Source organism: Chionomys nivalis, chromosome 1 (genome assembly GCF_950005125.1).
Source record: "Chionomys nivalis chromosome 1, mChiNiv1.1, whole genome shotgun sequence".
NCBI classification, from domain to species: domain Eukaryota; kingdom Metazoa; phylum Chordata; class Mammalia; order Rodentia; family Cricetidae; genus Chionomys; species Chionomys nivalis.
Genome location: NC_080086.1, coordinates 30,266,493 through 30,285,744, shown reverse-complemented (window position 1 = coordinate 30,285,744; position 19,252 = coordinate 30,266,493). Strand labels below are relative to the sequence as shown.

Sequence of the window (19,252 nt, the reverse complement as noted above, 5' to 3'; positions counted from 1 at the left end):
AAGGAAGAAGTTAAACTTGCATTATTTGCAGATGATATGATAGTGTACATGAGCGACCCCAAAAACTCCATCAAAGAACTCCTACAGCTGATAAACGCCTTTAGTAATGTGGCAGGATACAAGATCAACTCCAAAAAATCAGTCGCCCTCTTATACACAAAGGATATGGAAGCAGAGAGGGAAATAAGAGAATCATCACCTTTCACGATAGCCACAAAAAGCATAAAATATCTTGGGGTAACTCTAACCAAGGAAGTGAAAGATCTATTTGACAAGAACTTTAAGGCATTGAAGAAAGAAATTGAAGAGGATACCAGAAAATGGAAGGATCTCCCTTGCTCCTGGATTGGGAGGATCAACATAGTAAAAATGGCAATTCTACCAAGGGCAATTTATAGATTCAATGCAATCCCCATTAAAATCCCATCAAAATTCTTCACAGATGTTGAAAGGACAATAATCAACTTTATATGGAGAAACAAAAAACCCAGGATAGCCAAAACAATCTTATATAATAAAGGAACTTCTGGAGGCATTACCATCCCTGACTTCAAACTCTATTACAGAGCTACAGTAATGAAAACAGCGTGGTACTGGCATAAAAACAGAGCAGTTGACCAATGGAATCATATAGAAGACCCGGATTTTAACCCACAAACCTATGAACAACTAATTTTCGATAAAGGAGCTAAAAGTATACAATGGAAGAAAGAAAGCATCTTCAACAAATGGTGCTGGCACAATTGGATGTCAACCTGTAGAAGAATGAAAATAGACCCATATCTATCACCATGCACAAAACTCAAGTCCAAATGGATCAAAGACCTCAATATCAATCTGAACACACTGAACCTGATAGAAGAGAAAATGGGAAGTACCCTACAACATATGGGCACAGGAGATCGCTTCCTATGTATAACCCCAGCAGCACAGACATTAAGGGCAACATTGAATAAATGGGACCTCCTGAAACTGAGAAGCTTCTGTAAAGCAAAGGACACTGTCATTAAGACAAAAAAGCAGCCTACTGACTGGGAGAAGATCTTCACCAACCCCGCTACAGACAAAGGTCTGATCTCCAAAATATATAAAGAACTCAAGAAACTAGACTTTAAAAGGATAATTAACCCAATTAAAAAATGGGGCACTGAACTGAACAGAGAATTCTCATCAGAAGAAGTTAAAATGGCCAAAAGATACTTAAGGTCATGCTCAACCTCCTTAGCGATCAGAGAAATGCAAATCAAAACAACTTTGAGATATCATCTTACACCTGTCAGAATGGCTAAAATCAAAAACACCAAGGATAGCCTTTGCTGGAGAGGTTGTGGAGAAAGGGGTACCCTCATCCATTGCTGGTGGGACTGCAAACTTGTGCAACCACTTTGGAAATCAGTGTGGCGGTTTCTCAGAAAAATTGGGATCAACCTACCCCTGGACCCAGCAATAGCACTCTTGGGAATATACCCAAGAGATGCCCTAGCATATGACAAAAGCATTTGTCCAACTATGTTCATAGCAGCATTATTTGTAATAGCCAGAACCTGGAAGCAACCTAGATGCCCTTCAATAGAAGAATGGATGAAGAAAGTGTGGAATATATATACATTAGAGTACTACTCTGCGGTAAAAAACAATGACTTCTCGAATTTTGCATGCAAATGGATGGAAATAGAAAATACGATCCTGAGTGAGGTAACCCAGACCCAAAAAGAAGATCATGGGATATACTCACTCATAATTGGTTTCTAGCCATGGATAGGGGCCACTGAGTCTATAATTTGTGATCCTAAAGAAGCTAAACAAGAGGGTAAACCCAAGGAAAAACATAGATATCCTCCCAGCTATGGGAAATAGACAAGATTGATGGGCAAAAAATGGGAATCTTGGGGGGTGGGGTGGGATGGGGATGAGGGGAGATGGGGAGAGAAAAGTGTGAAGGAGAGGATGAGGGGAACTGGGGGAATCGGGGTGATTGGGGGTAAAGGAAGGTTGGATGGGGGAGCAGGGAAACTCATACCTTAGTTAAGGGAGCCACCTAAGGGTTGGCAAGAGACTTGAACCTGGAATGGCTACCAGAAGCCCAGGGCAATGTCCCCAGTTAGTTCATTGGGGCACCTGAGGATAGGGAACCTGAAATGAACCTATCCTATAATCATACTGATGAATATCTTGCATATCGCCATAGAACCTTCATCTAGCGATGGATGGAGATAGAGACAGAGACCCACACTGGAGCACCGGACTGAGCTCCCAAGGTTATAATGAGGAGCAGAAGGAGAGAGAACATGAACAAGGAAGACAGGACCATGAGGGGTGCACCCAACCACTGAGACAGGGGGGCCGATCTATTGGGAGCTCACCAAGGCCAGCTGGACTGCTACTGAAAAAAACATGGGATAAAACCGGACTCTCTGAATGTGTTGGACAATGAGAGCTGACGAGAGGCCAAGGAGAATGGCACAGGAACTTTCATCTGGCGATGGATCGAGAGAGAGACAGAGACCCAATTTGGATCAACCGTCTAAGCTCTTAAGGTCCAAATGAGGAGCAGAAGGAGGAAGAACATAAGCAAGGAAATCAGGACCACGAGGCGTGCACCCACCCACTGTGACAGTGGAACTGATCTATTGGGAGCTCTCCAAGGCCAGCTGGACTGGGACTGAATAAGCATGGGTTGAAACTGGACTCTCTGAACAAGGCGGACAATGAAGGCTGATGAGAAGCCAAGGACAATGGCACTAGGTTTCGATCCTAATACATGAACTGGCTTTGTGGGAGCGTAGCCTGTTTGGATGCTCACCTTCCTGGACCTAGATAGAAGTGGGAGGACCTTGGTCTTCCTGTAGAGCAGGGAATTTGGACTGCTCTTCAGTATCGAGAGGGAGGGGGAGTGGACTGGGGGAGGAGAAGTGGAGTGGGGATAGGGGGAGGGGAGCGGGGGGAGGGGGCAATATGTGGGAGGAGGGGGAGGGAAATGGGAAACGGGGAGCAGTTGGAAATTTTAAGTAAAAAAGAATAATAAAAAAAAAGATACATAAAACTCAAGGTGTGTCTGTCACATGGAAAGTCAGTTTTAATATAAACAAAACAAATAGAATAATGTGAACATGGTTTACTTTTCAATGGTAAGCATTTATAAACGGTTTCAGCAAAACCTTTTGTTAAAAGTTTAAAAAGAAAAGGAGTGGAAAAATCTAATAGTTTAAAACGGCAGAGTGAGTAAACAGAAGCTGGCTACACTAAAGAACTCTCCATGGCCTTTAGGAGGCTAAGTTTTCTTCACACAAGGACACATAGTTGAAATTATTTGCAGTGTTTAGTTCCTAAATAACCAGCCAGAAACTCCTTACTACAGGAGGGAGAGACGGTAGAACAGAACACAACACACACTTTGGGCAGGGAAAAAAAAAATTTCAGCATTACATTCCTTTTGGGAAAGCACTTTATAATTCACAGATGAGTCATTATGGAAATAAAAATGTTAAATAATGAACATCACTGTAACTGAAAACCCTGCAAACTAATTACCCTACTCAAAGTTCTTGGTAACTCCTACAGGAGTATTAAGGCTGACCTGCTATCCACGTTAGTTACAATGTTTATTAAGCATTGTGACCCACTTTCTAAAAGGCCTTATAGGCCCCATGCTACTGACAGCCTTCTTCTCCCCCCCCCCCCGACAGCCTTCTTCTAACAGATTATAAGGTACATTCATAGTTGAAAAATACATAAAGTTTATATTCACGTGATATTTAACTCTTTGATCAACTAAACATTTATTGGACTGCATATTTATGTCAGACAGTAATGTCCAAGCTTTTTTGTGTTGTTTTCTGAGACAGGGTCTCACTTCACTATGTAGACCAAACTGGCCTCCAACTCAGAAACCCACCTGCCTCTACCTCCCAAGTGCTGAAATTAAAGGCACGCAACTCCACACCCAGTGTCTTGTCCACAATTTTACACATACTATTTCCTTTACTCTCACTTAAACATTGCAACAACTAAAAATTTATTGCCCTCACTTAAAAACTGATAAGGTCCAGGGAGATGGTTCAGCAGAAAAAGGTAACTACCGACAGAGCAAGTGAGCAACCTGAGTTTGGAATCCATGTAAATTTAAGACAGAGGGTGGCAGGCATCTATAATCCTAGCACTCTGTGAGATGGGAGGCAGAGACAGGAAAGTCAGTGGGAAGCCCATGTATGAAGTAAGCTTGCATACACAGTACAACAGTAACAGAGACAGTAAAAGACCCTAACTCAAAACAAGGCAAAAGGAAAGAAAATGGCTCACAAAAAGTTGTCCTCTGACCTCTACACATATATATGTAACAGCATGTACATGTCTGTGATCTCCAGCTCACACGAACACACACAAAATAAGTAAATAAATAAAACCTTAAAACAGAACTGGTGAAACTTACAAGACTGCACTTTACCTGTAAGGGCTGCGTTTGATCCCAACAACCTTGAAAAGAATTTTAATAGCCATGTATTTGTCATTCTCAGTAACTTGATTTTAAGAATGAATCTTAAATTTGGGCAATGCAATAGAAATGAATGAGATCTCAGAGAATTCCACTAAGATAACTAATAGAAACACAGTTCAGAGCTTAACTCAACAATGACTCAGAACTCTGTAAGCCTGATGCCACAGAGAAGATGACATTGTGTTCGTCAAGCATAAATGGGTACTGGTCAAAATTCTCAAGAAGAGTGTCTCAGTGTACCTTGTGTGCCAGTATTCAGAGCCCTCGAAATTGAGCTCTTTCACTTGTAGAATTTTAGAACACTTTCTAATAGTTACTTTACTAAAACAAGCCTCCATTGTCCAGAAGTGAATATCCCCCTCTATCTCTACATCCTTTGCAGTGCTTACGTATGTACACACACACACAGAGCACATCTTGCACACACACATACAAAGTAATAAATAGTCTTAATTTAAAACTTTAAATACACACAAAACATTAAAAAGATGAGTTCCAAGGACTTTATCACTATATACCTAGTTTGGGGATAAGTAAAACCTTAGATCCTTCCAAGAACAAGGCAAGCCAAAGCATTTAGCACAACAAAGCATGGAGAGCTAATTGGCCAATGATGGTTTAGGATTAAAACTGCAACTTTAAGAAACTACCATGAAGCCGGGCAGCGGTGGCGCACGCCTTTAATCCCAGCACTCGGGAGGCAGAGGCAGGCAGATCTCTGTGAGTTTGAGGCCAGCCTGGTCTACAAGAGCTAGTTCCAGGACAGGCTCCGAAACTACAGAGAAACCCTGTCTCGAAAAAACCAAAAAAAAAAAAAAAAAAAAAAGAAACTACCATGAGACTTGTACAGACTTAAACTGCTTCTTGTTTGGGTGTTTCAGCAGTGCGGGTCCCAAACCAAGGTGATGCTTTACATTCCCGGCACCTAAAACTGGATTATGATTACGATTATGGTTGTATGACTCAGTAAATTTGAATTATATGTTTAATCTCAACATATTTTATGCTTTACAAGGTATATTTCAAAAAATTTATTACTTGTTGAATTTTGAATTTTCTTAAAAATTCTCAGTTATAAACTGGACAGTAATGGTGCATGCCTTTAATCACAGAAGACGTAGGCAGATCTCTGACAGTTTGAGGCCAGCCTGGTCTACAGAGAAAGTTCCTGGAGAGCCAAACTACACACAGAAACCCTATCTCAAAAACAAACAAACAAAAAAATCAATTATCTAAAGACATTGCCTTTTCTGATAACCCATTTGCATGAGGTCTATTTTTTCATATACTTTAAGACAAATTACAAGATACTAAATAAATGAACATGATCTATCACAGCTCTTTCTGCCATGCCAGACATGACAGAAGTTTGAAGATTTAAAAAATGCTACTTATCTTTTTAAAATGTTATTTATACTAACATTTTAAAAAGTATAATTATTGTCATTATTATTTTTATAAAAAATGTTTAATTCTGGGGCTGGAGAGATGGCTCAGAGGTTAAGAGCATTGCCTATTCTTCCAAAGGTCCTGAGTTCAATTCCCAGCAACCACATGGTGGCTCACAACCATCTGTAATGAGGTCTGGTGCCCTCTTCTGGCCTGCAGGCATACATGCAGACAGACTATTGTACACATAATAAGTAAAAAATGTTTAATTCTCCCACTTAGTGTAACAAATATATTTATATGGTCAGTCATGTACCATTTTTGCAAATACATAATAAACATAAATATATAATATAAAATATATAAACATATATATATATATATATAAAACAAAAACAATATATACAAAATATATCTTGCTTGTTTTGTTTTGTGAGACAGGGTTTCTCTGTGTAACAGCTCTGGCTGTCCTGGAACACACTCTGTAGACCAGGCTGGTCTCAAACTCAGAGAGATCCATCTGCCTCTGCCTCTCAAACGCTGGGACTAAAGGCGTGCACAAAACTACACCCAGCTTAGAGAAATTTTCAATGAACATTACTGCCAGTAACAAGGATAAGTGAAAGTATTTAATGTTTATTAAGGATTAAGTTCCCAATTCCAGACAGAAAACAGTTGTACTTTTAGAGAGGCACACGGCAGCATCGAGCCAGTTCATGAAAGCATGCTAGTTTTGTCTGTACAGGAGAAACAGAACATTTCCAGTACGAAACTGTTTCTTCACTGAGGGCACACCTTCTGCAATATTTCTCTTTTTCAGAAATTTCCTCCTAGTTCATCACATAAACTCCACTGTACTTTTTGGTTAGAAGGAAAGACTAGGAGAGACGACCACAGACACACGGACTTAACTTTTTATAGTGCACAGTAACTTTCAGAAAGTCCAGAGACTGTCAGAGATCATTTGCCTTCAAAGAAAAATAACATAATTTATTGAACCAAAACACAAAAAAATAGAACTGGATGAAAAAAATCCATGTAAGGCTCTACCATCTAACAGTTTCTCCGTCCTCCAGCTGCACAGGTGCAGGAGCAGACAGCAGCCTCTACTTCTCCGTCCTCCAGATGCTGAGGTGCAGGAGCAGACAGCAGCCTCTACTTCTCCGTCCTCCAGATGCTGAGGTGCAGGAGCAGACAGCAGCCTCTACTCCGTCCTCCAGATGCTGAGGTGCAGGAGCAGACAGCAGCCTCTACTTCTCCGTCCTCCAGATGCTGAGGTGCAGGAGCAGACAGCAGCCTCTACTTCTCTGTCCTCCAGCTGCACAGGTGCAGGAGCAGACAGCAGCCTCTACTTTTGCACTTCCAGTAAATTCCCTGAACATCATATTACAGTATTCACATCAAAGTACCTGAGGTCACACTCATTGGTCACAGTATTTCCAAAATCTTATGAGAAACCTATATTCAAATATTTAACAAAATTCACTGTTTCTTACTCTAATCCGCTCCACTCTCTAAGTCCTCTCTCTACTGTTAATAATGCTACAAAACATTTTCCTCTTGCTGACAGTCTTTGTCCAAAATTATCTCACAAATGTTCGCCCTCTCCATAGACCTTCCCTGTCATCTTTCCTCCTGTCACCTCTGCTGGCAGCAACTATGGCTGCTCTCAAACAGCCATTTACGTCATTCATTACATTGTCCAAGAACTCCTAGGCCAAGTTACTACCACGTTCTTCAAATTCTTCTTCTCAAACATCAGATGAAGAAACAAAGAAATAATAACTTTCAAAATTATATCTCAATAAAGCTGGGGGGAGGGCAAGATGACTCAGCATGTAAAAGCACAAATCCTGTTGACCCAGGCTCAGTTCCTAGGACCTCAATGGTGGAAATAAGAAAACCAACTCCTTCAAGTGTCCTCTGCCCTGTACACACATGTTGTGGCATGTGTGTGCCAATGGACACACAAATAGACATTCACACACAAAGAAAATAGTAAAATGAATTTTTAATGTTAAACTTTTAAGAGGAAGCAAGAAGGAAAGGAAAGGGGTAAGCAGGCATGGGGTGAGGCAAACTGCTACTTATCCCCACGTACCTTTTTTTTTTTTTTTTTTTTTTTTGGTTTTTCGAGACAGGGTTTCTCTGTGGCTTTGGAGCCTGTCCTGGAACTAGCTCTGTAGACCAGGCTGGTCTTGAACTCACAGAGATCCGCCTGCCTCTGCCTCCCGAGTGCTGGGATTAAAGGCGTGCGCCACCATTGCCCGGCTTGCCCGCGTACCCTTTTACTTCACTCAGGCACGCTTAGGAGCAGAATGACTCAGCAAATGTGACAGCTGTCAAAGGCTCTCTAGCCGCTTCCAATGACGGCGAAGCATGGCCATGAACTGAAGCCTCCATCAAATAGATAAAGCGTTTTAAGAAAATGTATCCTGGGATTGCCTACAGATGACAGTAAAACAGGACAGAAAGAGATGCCTCTACAAAAGGGAAATGTCTGACAAGACGGGCTAGAAGAGGTGAAGAATTACACAATCTTCAAACACAAGAGCTCTTCTGCACTTGAAGCAGGGACAACCCGACCCCAGCGTTTTTCAGATCTAGGAATTGAAGTGAAATGCTTTAATGATCCCAAAGTTCACTGCCAAAATTCACGACGTGTCAACTTCAAGCCATGTAGATGCTAGTGGCTTCTTGTGTCTTTCTGAGCCATGGTGGAGGCAACCACATTTACACATATTACATCAAAATTGAAATTCAAACACTGACTGGCTTGTTCAAAGGAGATAAGTGTCAGAGCCTGATCAGGGAGACCAGGATGATGTGCCCAGTGCTTCCAGATGTGGTGGGTCATCAGAAAGACAGGCGGATGCTGCTGCCTCGGTGTGCATGCTGCCTGCTGGGGCAGGCTTCCTCACAGCAGCACTGTTCCAGAAGGGTGTTCTCTCACCTAGGAACTGCGAATGGCTCATGGTACCTTCAGGATTTGTGTGAGATGCTGGCAAGGCAGGGCAGCTCCTTTGAGTTCAAGGTGCTACTCGTGCTAGTGAACAGAGGGTCCTCTCAGAGCTGCACGGACTTCTGCAAAACCCAAGTGCAACTGGCTTTGCCTCAATGCTAAGAAGCTACATTTCTGCCCCTAATCTAGCAGGTAAAGCCATTTCTCTTATCTACATGTATTTCACACGCATTTCCCTTTTATACAGCTCTCAGTCCATTGAAGCCTTTGGTCTAACAATGTAAAATGTTTTAAGGCTTATTTCTATTTGTTAATATTTAAATATATTGGGCAACATGGAAGGGCTTAAAAAAACCAGAAATCCTCAGGAAACTACCATGCATAAGTGTCTACTAGCATTTATTTCATTTTTAATGAACTGCAAGGTTACCCAAAATACCAGCTAATTTGTACAAATTTATTGTACAATGTTTTTAAAGATTTTTGAAACTCAAGAATAAAACTGTTTTCATTTAATAAATATCTAAAACTAACATTTTAACATTTCCTAATTCATATGCTTATGTAATTTATAACAAGCATATTTTACTTGGTCATGTATCTTTTTTTAAATCTTGTTTAACTATAATTAAGGTATTTTGTGTATGAATTTAATTCCCATTTTGGAAAAAAATAAATGAACCACAAAGAATTTTGTTTTCGGTTTTCAAGATGTGTGTAGCTCCTGCTATCCTGGAACTCTCTGTAGACCAGGTTGGCCTCAGACTAACAGAGATCTACTTGCTTCTGCCTCCTGAGAGCTACGATTAAAGGCATGCATCACCACTGCCCAGCTAAGACTTTTTTTTAAAAAAGAAAATACATTCCTCCAAAGACTCCAAATCTAAAACCCAAATATTTGCACTAATTTTCTACTGTTAGAGCTAATTTCTCTTCATTAGTTCTTCAGCCACTGCTTATGTAAACCACTGTTTGTAGAGACCTCCAACACACCTATGGACACAAACAGCACTCTTAGGAGGATGTTGGGTGCCGGGCACAGAATGACTTTGAAAAGTAAAATGAAACTGTGACTTCCCTGATCAACACTACTAAACTAGCGCCACAAAGTGATTCAGAAAGTAAGAACACTGGTCAGTCTGGGGGCTAGAGAGATGTTCAATGGTCAAAAGCACTTGTTGCTCTTGCAAAGGACCAAGATGTCGTTCCCAGCACCCATTAAGATGGCTTAAAACCATCTTTAAATCCAGTTCCTGGGAATCCATTGACCTCTTCTGACCTCTACAGGTACCAGGCACACTTGTGGGGTGGTGTGTGTGTGTGTGTGTGTGTGTGTGTGTGTGTGTTTTAAAAAAAACCTTTAAAAAAAAAAAAAGAATGTAGCCGGGCGGTGGTGGCGCACGCCTTTAATCCCAGCACTCGGGAGGCAGAGGCAGGCGGATCTCTGGGAGTTCGAGACCAGCCTGGTCTACAAGAGCTAGTTCCAGGACAGGCTCCAAAACCATAGAGAAACCCTGTCTCGAAAAACCAAAAAAAAAAAAAAAAAAAAAAAAGAATGATAACTTGAATTTAGCTCCTGGAATTTACATGATACAAGGAGATTACTATAGCTAGGGTTCAGAGATAAAGTGCTTGGCCCCCAAATGGCTGGCCACCTTGATCCTGAGTACTATAAAAAAATAAAGATTATTCTGCCTAAAGACTAAATGCATTTTCTGATTCTTTTTGCCAAAAGAGAATAAAAAGTGTGTCTTCCAAATCATAGTTAAGCTGCTGTTTTGAAATTTTATCATAAATTAGCAAATCCTTAAAAACAATTCTGCTGTGCTGTAATGAAACACTAGTGGCTGTAACTCAACGGTACAGCAGTTGTTCAGCACAAACAAGACCCTGGCACTCAATGCCAAGTAGGAAAATCAAAAACTAATATAGTGAGGCCCAGTCTCAGAAAACCAAAGAACAAAAAATTAAATTTTAAAAAGAATCCCACACTAGATTACATCATGGAATTCAAGAGGAGAAAGAACAGACTAAGAACCCCCAATTCTCTGGAAAATAATACTCTTACAAGTAAACCATAACAGATATTGATGCAACTTTGAGTCACTGAATTATTTTTCCCAATTATCCCACTACATTCCAGGTAAGTAATTTTAAGAAGAAATGTCTCATGTTCACTTACCTATTTCTATGCATGTAAAGTCTAATAAACAAAATTAAAATCAAAATCCTAGGATAGGGGTATAGCTCAGTGGTAAAGCATTTGTTTATCATATAGAAGACCTTGGGTTCAAACCTGAGCACCTCAATAAAAGAAAAGTAGCATCAAATTTCAAAAATAATAAATACTCTGTACAAAAAGAAAACATGAGAGCTATCCAGATGGTTCCACAGGCAAAAGAATTCATCTCCAGATCCCGAGTGTGCTCCTCAGAACCCACCAAGAAAAATGAAAACCAGCTCCCAAAAGCTGTCCTCTGACCTCCACACATGCACCACGGCACAGGCGTATCTGCACACACGCCCAAAATCTAAGCAAAAAACAAACAAAAAAATTAAAGGCACTTTCACTTGATATCCTAAAATATTAAACAGAATATTCTGTTCAAACAAAATTTCAGTGAAAGAGCATTAAAATAATTATTTTGTGTACGTGTGTGCATGAATGTGCAGGCATGTGAGCATGCAAGTACACAAGCACATCACATATCCATGTGTTTGTATGGAAGCTAAGGCTTGATGTCACATGTCTTCCAGAATCACTCTCCACCTCATTTTTTGAGACTACATCTCTCTTTAAACATTGAGTTTATAGATGTCACCAGACTAGCTAGCTGGGCAGCAAGCTGTCTTCTGTGCTGGAATCACAGGTGCGCCTCACCATGCCCAGCTGTTACATGGGATATAGGGATCAAACTGAGGTCCTCAGGCTTACCTTATACCAACTGAGTCACCTCCTCTGCTATCAAATAATCATTTTTAAAATGAGCATTAAACTAAATTCAACACATAGAACTCTTACAAGGCATAATCAAGAAAGTAAGGAACTGCAAAGATAGCTCAGAGGTTAAGAACACTGTCTGCTCTGCTCTTCCAGAGGTCCTTACTTCAATTCCCAGCAACCACATGGTGGCTCACAACCATGTCTAATAGGGTTTGATGCCTCATCTGGTGTGCAGGTTTACATGCAGGCAAAGTACTCACATACATAAACAAACAACCCTTTTAAAAAAAAGTATAGTAGCTGATTGAAATAAAATATCTGTAACTTATCCAAAACCTTCTCACTAGCTCTGCAATTGCACAAATCTCACAGGAAGGTTTCATTCTTCTCCATCAAGCTCACACTAAAGTCTTCCTTAGTCATAATTTTTTTAGAAGAAACGAACTTCTCTGTCAAAACACATATGGATATACACACATACACAAATGTGTGCGTGTGCACACTCACACACACACACAAACACACATTCCTAGCTCTCCAATCATCAGCTATCTGAAAGTAAAGTAACAGAAGGAGTCCAAGATATAAAAACATCTGAGAATTCTTATTTTAGAAACAAGCTTCTACGAGAATGCCATAATAATGAAGCAGGCACACCAAACAATCTTAAGCAAATATGTTTTTATACTAATAGGATTCTGGACCCAGCTCAATCAGATCAAACATTTAAAATGGACCAAAATCCCCAGGCTCAAGCTGCAATAGAGAAATGTATTTAATTACTATAAAGTCTAATAAACCAGTCTTCTTCACAAATGAAAGATGTCTGACCTCTGGGAGCTACGAAGAGGATAATGAATACACTATATAATTAGGGGCCTACCACTAGCTGACTATAATCTATTAATTAGCATTCTCAGCCTCTGTATCTCACTGTACTGTCTTTAAAATTGCACCCTTTGTTTTTTGAACCGAAGTTAACCAATTTTAGAACTCTGTGGTAATTACAGTGGTGCGGGAAGAATGTCTCTGCCAGCACTGGTGTGCACTGGTGTGCACTGGTGTTTAATTAGAGCACGGGGTGGACCCAGATAAAGCAGTGCTCATACGCTTCAGCACATAAAGGTTTTCTTGGCATGAAAAACCTGTGGACTGTCTCTTTTCCAGAAAAATGGAAGTACCCATAACTGTCTTCTTGAAAGTTTAAATATTTTGCCTTTGAATGTAGTGTGATAATTGGAGAAAGGATACTGCACTGGATTTCTCTTCCAACCCCCATACTTTCTAAAGCATAGACATAAGAAAATACTTTATCTATTTCAAAATTTTAAAAATGCTAGTAATGTTTTTCCTCAATAAAATAGACGTTTCCAAGTCACTAGACAATAAAACTACCTTACTGGTCATTATATTTTCAGCAAGGCACATCGATGAGTAGGTAATTCAATAGTATCTTTGTTTAACACCAAATTTGCTATAAATTTCTGTACAGAGAGAGAGAGAGACTGAGTGACAAAGAGGCTACTCTTGAAAAGATCACCTTAGACTAGTGGTCAGGCAAGCTAACACAAGGCTACATGAGCATTTAGGGTGGAGACAGAAGAGCTCCATGCCATCCTAAGCTACACATATAGGGGAAGAAAGCTGAATGGACTTTAATTGCTTAAAAGCATATTGAACCTTTTACTTATTTACTTTGGTGAACCAATGAATTTTTTATTAAAGTTACTTATAAGAATATGTGTGAGGGGTTACTTACAGGGGTAAAGATGACTCAAATGTAATTGTGTTACCAAAAAACCCACTCCAATACAGGTAATGACTCATGAAACTGTAACCCTGGAACACTCAAAACAATCTAAGGCAGCAAGACAGGTCCAAGAATCTCCTTCCACATGCTAGGAAACTGCTCTTCCACAGAACTGCATTTGCAGTCCTGTGTTTGTTTGGTTTTAATTTTGAGACAAGATTTCAATCTATATCCCCAAGTTAGCCCTGAATTCACTATGTAGCCAAGGCAGTACTCAAAAATTTTAAAGAGTTTTTTGTTTGTTTTTTTAGAACTCACTGTGTAGCCCAGGCTGGTCTTGAACTCACACAGATCCAAATGCTTCTGTATTATGAGTGCTGAGATTAAAGGCCTGTGCCATCACCAACCAGTTTAAGATTTTTGTTTGTTTTAATTTATGTGTGTAAGTATTTTGCTTGAACATACCTGTGGACCATGTACAGGACCAAAATCTGGAAAAAAACTAAGAAAGTAGAAACAGAATTCTAAAGTAAAAAGGATAAAAAATAAAGGAACAAAGATGGGAGAAATCTAAGACAGGAAGGAAAAGGAATCCCTTGTTTTATTTATATATTTGAATTCAACCCATAAAGATAAATGTACAAAAAAAACTAACCTGGTTTTCTTCCTTCACAACTCGGTACTGTTCCTTCCAAATGGTGATTTTGGAAGCTTCATCTTTTCTCAAGGCTCGCTCTTTCTTCAGCTCTGGGCTCCAGAAGGTTTTGATGCTATTCATCGAAGAACTTAATTTGCTTTCCTTTACTTCCACATCCTTCCTCAAAAGATCATTTTCTCTTAGTACTTCCTTCAGCTGTGTCTGCAGATCCATGATGGTGTTATCTCTTGCCTGACGAAGAGAGTGAGGTACAGTGGACGCCATACTAACAGGAGGGAGGTGATGTTCTCCAAATGCTATGGTATCACTAGCAACCCCACTGCTTGCTATATTGGGGCTACTGCCCATAGCAGTCATCCTAACACCGTAAGGCAGGCGTCCCCCAGAACGACCAAGTGTCATGGTGCTTTTAGGTGTTTCTGAACCCACGTTTTCATGGTCACTTAGGTACATGGGGCCAGATGTAGCATAGGCAGCATTTAAGGACTGTATATTCTCCATTGACAGGGTTTTCCCACTGCCACCTCCAACACTGTTTCCAGAACTCCCTCCTGTACTATTTGTTCGCCGATGACCTAAGCGAGGGGACCGTGGAAGCCGAGGTGATCGCCCAGGACTCTGGCTGCTTGGTTCCACTTTCCCCACTGATCGAGCACTTCCATACATGGTTGCAGGATGAACTTAGGCGCCAGAAATGGTGTAAAGCAAAAAACAACAACGTAATTCCGTGAGGTTTCTCTATGGCTATAAAGTCAGCTTAAGGCTATCAAAAATAGCAGGTCACCAGCTGTCCAATCTTGAAGAAATATCTTATGCCATATCTGTAATGAAAAGATCACACATTAAATCCCCAATAATAAATATTTCCCTTCTCAGAAATGTTCTATTACCTTTACTTGGGGAAGAATCTCCTTTCATTAGTATTCTCATAGCTTTAAAAAATCACATTACCCATAATGCAATGTTTTTCTAACTGAAAATGTGAGAGTATCAACTGATAATTACAAAGTGACACATATCTGAAGAACAGAACTCAGACTATTACTCTCATAAGATCAATGTATAAATATCAATACTTGGATACACTATCAGAACTAATAAAAGAACTCAATACATTAGTCATATATAAGATCAATATATAAACATTAATACTTCAACACATTATCAGAACTAATAACAGCTAAACATACTAGTCAGATGCAAGATTAATATTTAAATACCAATACTTTCATATACACTGGGAATAACAATTAGAAAATAGTTTTTACGGTTAGGAAGATGTATCTATGCATGGGTAAAGTGAGAACCTGAGGTCATAACCCCAGAACCCAGGTAGAACTATATGCTACAGCACGCAGCTAAAATTCCAGTGCTCTTATGAAGAGATGGGACACGAAGGGAACATTCCCAGAAGCTTAGGAGCCAGCTGGAGAACAAAGAGACCTTGTTTCAAACAAGATGAAAGCCGGACCAACACCTAAGATTGATGACTGCCAACACTCAAACACATACACACACGGCGGGGGGAGGGGGTAGGAGTGGGACAGGAGAAAATGAGCTTTTAACTTAAAATAAACTCAGGCTGGGAATATAGATCATTTGGAAACAAGATCTGCCCAGCATGAACAAAGTTCTGGGCTTGAGCCCCAGCATTGCATAAAATGGATGTTATGGCACACACATGCAAGTAATGACAACACAAGAGGCAGAAACAGCAGGGTCAAGGTCATCCTCATCTACAAAGTTCAGTTTGAAGTGAAACTCACATACGTGAAGCCCTGCCTCAAAAAAACAAAGTCCTATTAACAGCAACAAACCTATATAATATTTCCTTAAACATAACAAAAACCTTCAAGCATTTAAAACTCCATTGGAGGACATGAACTAATACCTCAAGAATAGGTAGGTAGGTAGGTAGGTAGGTAGGTAGGTAGATAGATAGATAGATAGATAGATAGATAGATAGATAGATAGATAGATATAGATAGATGATAGATAAAAAGTTAGCCATGCTCCCATATGAGAAAACAAATGCTTCTCGTGGGTCAGTCTTCCCCCAGCTCATTCACACAATCACAGGGAGGACTAAAAGTACAGTAGCCAAACTAGCCAGGCATGTGGGGCGGAGGGCAAGGCAGTAGAGTCACCACAAATTTGAAGTCCGTGTGGTCTATAAACCAGTTACCAAGACAATAGCCAAGGCCATATACTTAAAAAAAAAAAAAAAGCCACAAGATGAATTCATGAATACAGGTGTTTGTCACATGTGGTGGTTTGAATGAGAATGGCCCCCACAAGCTCATATGCTTGAAAATCTGGTCCTGGTCCCTGTTGGTGAAATTGTTTAGGAAGGATTAAGAGGTATAGCCTTCCTTGTTGGAGAAGGCATGTCACTGGACCATTCTGAGTTAGCTCTCGGCCGTGCTCCAGATGCCTACCACCATGTCTCTGCTCTACTATTACAGACTCTTGACCCTCTGGAACTTAGTGCCAATTAAACTCTTTTACAAGTTGCCTTGGTGTAGTGCTCTGTTACAGCAATAGAGAAGTAACTAATACCTAAGTCTGGTGAATTAGTTCAATCCCCACAACCTACACAAAGTCAAGGGAAAAAGCCAACTCCACAAAGTTGTCCTTTGACCTCCACATATCCATGGTGTTCATACTCACATACATATATCCACATATGCACACAGAATCAATTTTTTTAAAAAAAAAAAAAAAAAAAAGGAGAGGCTAGAGCAATGGTTCAGAGGTTAAGCACACTTACTGCTTTTGCAAAGGACCCAGGTTTGGTTCCCAGCACTCACATGGCAGCTCACAACCATCTCTTCCCCAGTTCCAGGAGATACAATGCCATCTTTTGACCTCCATGGGCAGCGGGGATGCATGTAGTGCACATACATTCATACACATAAAATAAAAATAACTAAATTAAAGATGGCTTAGTGATTAAGAACATTTGCTGCTCTCCCCTAGGATCTGAGATCAGTTCCCAGCACCCACAAGGGTGAAGCGCAACTGCCTGTTATTCCAGCTCCAGGAGATCCAAGCCTCTGGCCTCCACAGGCAGGTGTATGCATGCACACACATATAGTCATACAGTCACACAAAGTTTCATATATCCAATATAATAAGAGCAAATACTTACTAAGACTATTTTAGATACATAAAGAAGACATCCCCAGTGCAAGATAAATTACAGGTCTATAATCCTTTATTTACAACATTTTTTAAAAACTAATTTTTAAAAAATAAAATTTTTAATTATGAGTTAGGTGGTAGTGGTGCACGCCTTTAATCTCAGCACTGGAGGCAGAGGCAGGTGGAGCTCTGTGAGTTCGAGGCCAGCCTGGTCTACAGAGTGAGTGTCAGGACAGGCTCCAAAACCACAGAGAAACCCTGCCTTGGGAAAAAAAAAAGATTTTTAATTATGTGTGACTGCGAGTGTTCTCAGAGGTTGTCAGAGCCCTTGGAGCTGGAGTTACAAGTGGTTGTACACCTTCTGATATGGATGTCAGGATCTTGGGGCTTCTGTAATAGTATAAACTCTAATACTGCTCTTCCTGAGGACCTGAACTTGGTTCCTAGCATCCACATCAGACAGCTTACAACTGCCTCTAACCCCAGCTCCAGAGGAATCAGACACCTCTGACTTTTGTAGACACTTTCATTCATGTGCATACACACACACATACACACACATACACACACACACCTAATTAAAACAATAAATAAATCTTTTTAAAAAATAATATTTGCTGTTAGCCACTGAGCCATGTCTCCAGCCTCCCTCCTCACTTTGCGTAAACTAACTTAGCAGGTAAACCTATCATGATGCAAGGCTTCCTAGTGCTTTATCTGTAACACTGTGCATATAATAATGTGGATGATCAAAAGATACTGCATAATGCCCAATCATATTCTGAGAAAAATTCTGGGAAACAAAGTCGTATCAGATCATCATATTCTCATAAAGAACTATAGACTTTATTATAAAGACAGACATATCAGCATGCTTATAATTCCAGCTACACCGAGTCTGAGGCAGCCTGGGCTACACAGTAAGATCACATCTCAAAAACTAAAGAAAGATAAAATAAATAATACAATTAAACCAGCTGGGCATAGCTGTATTTGTTTGTAATACTAAACAACGGGGAGAATGAAGGCCAACATGAGTTTTTACAAAGCAAGTTCCAAACCAAGCTAGGATATCTATATCGAGATATATAGATAGATAGATAGATAGATAGATAGATAGATAGATAGATAGATAGATAGATAGATAGATAGATAGATAGATTTATATATATATATACTGAGATATATAATGTATCTATAGATATCTACAGATATGTATCTCCAACAAAACTCTGCCTCAGAAAGACAAATTGGAAAAAAATAAAATACAGACTACTGCCACTGCTCTTGATTGACAGCCAGATCTTAATTGTAAGATCTGATTTCTGAAGACACTACACACATTGGCCACAGAATACAAATCAAGTTGGTAAAGACCAGTAAGGCTCCTCCCTGGTGCCTAGTTCTCATAATAGGTGCTATGCAGGCTACTCGAGGAAAAATAAAAGTTATCAACAATATTCCCCATCTGTGAACAGCAATCAACGGGATGCCACAGATGTTATAGAAGTAACCAATCTCTTTCTGGTTGACTTAAGAACTGCTCCAGAGGAGGAAACACATGCTGGTACTGAAAATCTGGCTAAGAACCTATGGTTGGGGAGCTCACAACCCAAGGGTGAACCTACTACTCTTTTTAAAAAAGTATTTTGCTAAACAGACAAAATACCAAGCTGCCCTGCAAACTCTCTCTGTAGCGTATTGCCACTCCCTGTTTGTGCAGTAACGGTGGTTAACACAGAAACTCACAGCTAGTCAGAGTGCAGAGAGTATGTGACTGTGGAACACTCAATTCCCAAAGGGACATCCGTATCACACCTCCTCCCCAAGGCTTGGGGACCACTGAGGAAGAGGAGGCGGAGGGATTTTAGGAACCAGAGGTCAGGGAGAACCCACAGTGAACAGTGTCT

General features: G+C 40.2%; 1 protein-coding gene and 1 pseudogene across 9 annotated transcripts in view; one reads left to right on the top strand and one right to left on the bottom strand.

Moving 5' to 3' along the window:
- Nucleotides 1–19,252, bottom strand: part of Erc1 (ELKS/RAB6-interacting/CAST family member 1) — a 365,559-nt gene that overhangs the window by 324,554 nt on the left and 21,753 nt on the right. For all 9 annotated transcript variants that reach the window (XM_057764045.1, XM_057764072.1, XM_057764063.1 and 6 more), the window contains exon 2: nt 14,196–15,019. In XM_057764045.1, coding sequence (XP_057620028.1) covers nt 14,196–14,864 — 669 coding nt within the window. In that variant the 5' untranslated portion in view covers nt 14,865–15,019. The remainder of the gene's footprint in view (nt 1–14,195; nt 15,020–19,252) is intronic.
- LOC130876399 (caspase-6-like) lies at nt 7,105–9,008 on the top strand (annotated as a pseudogene).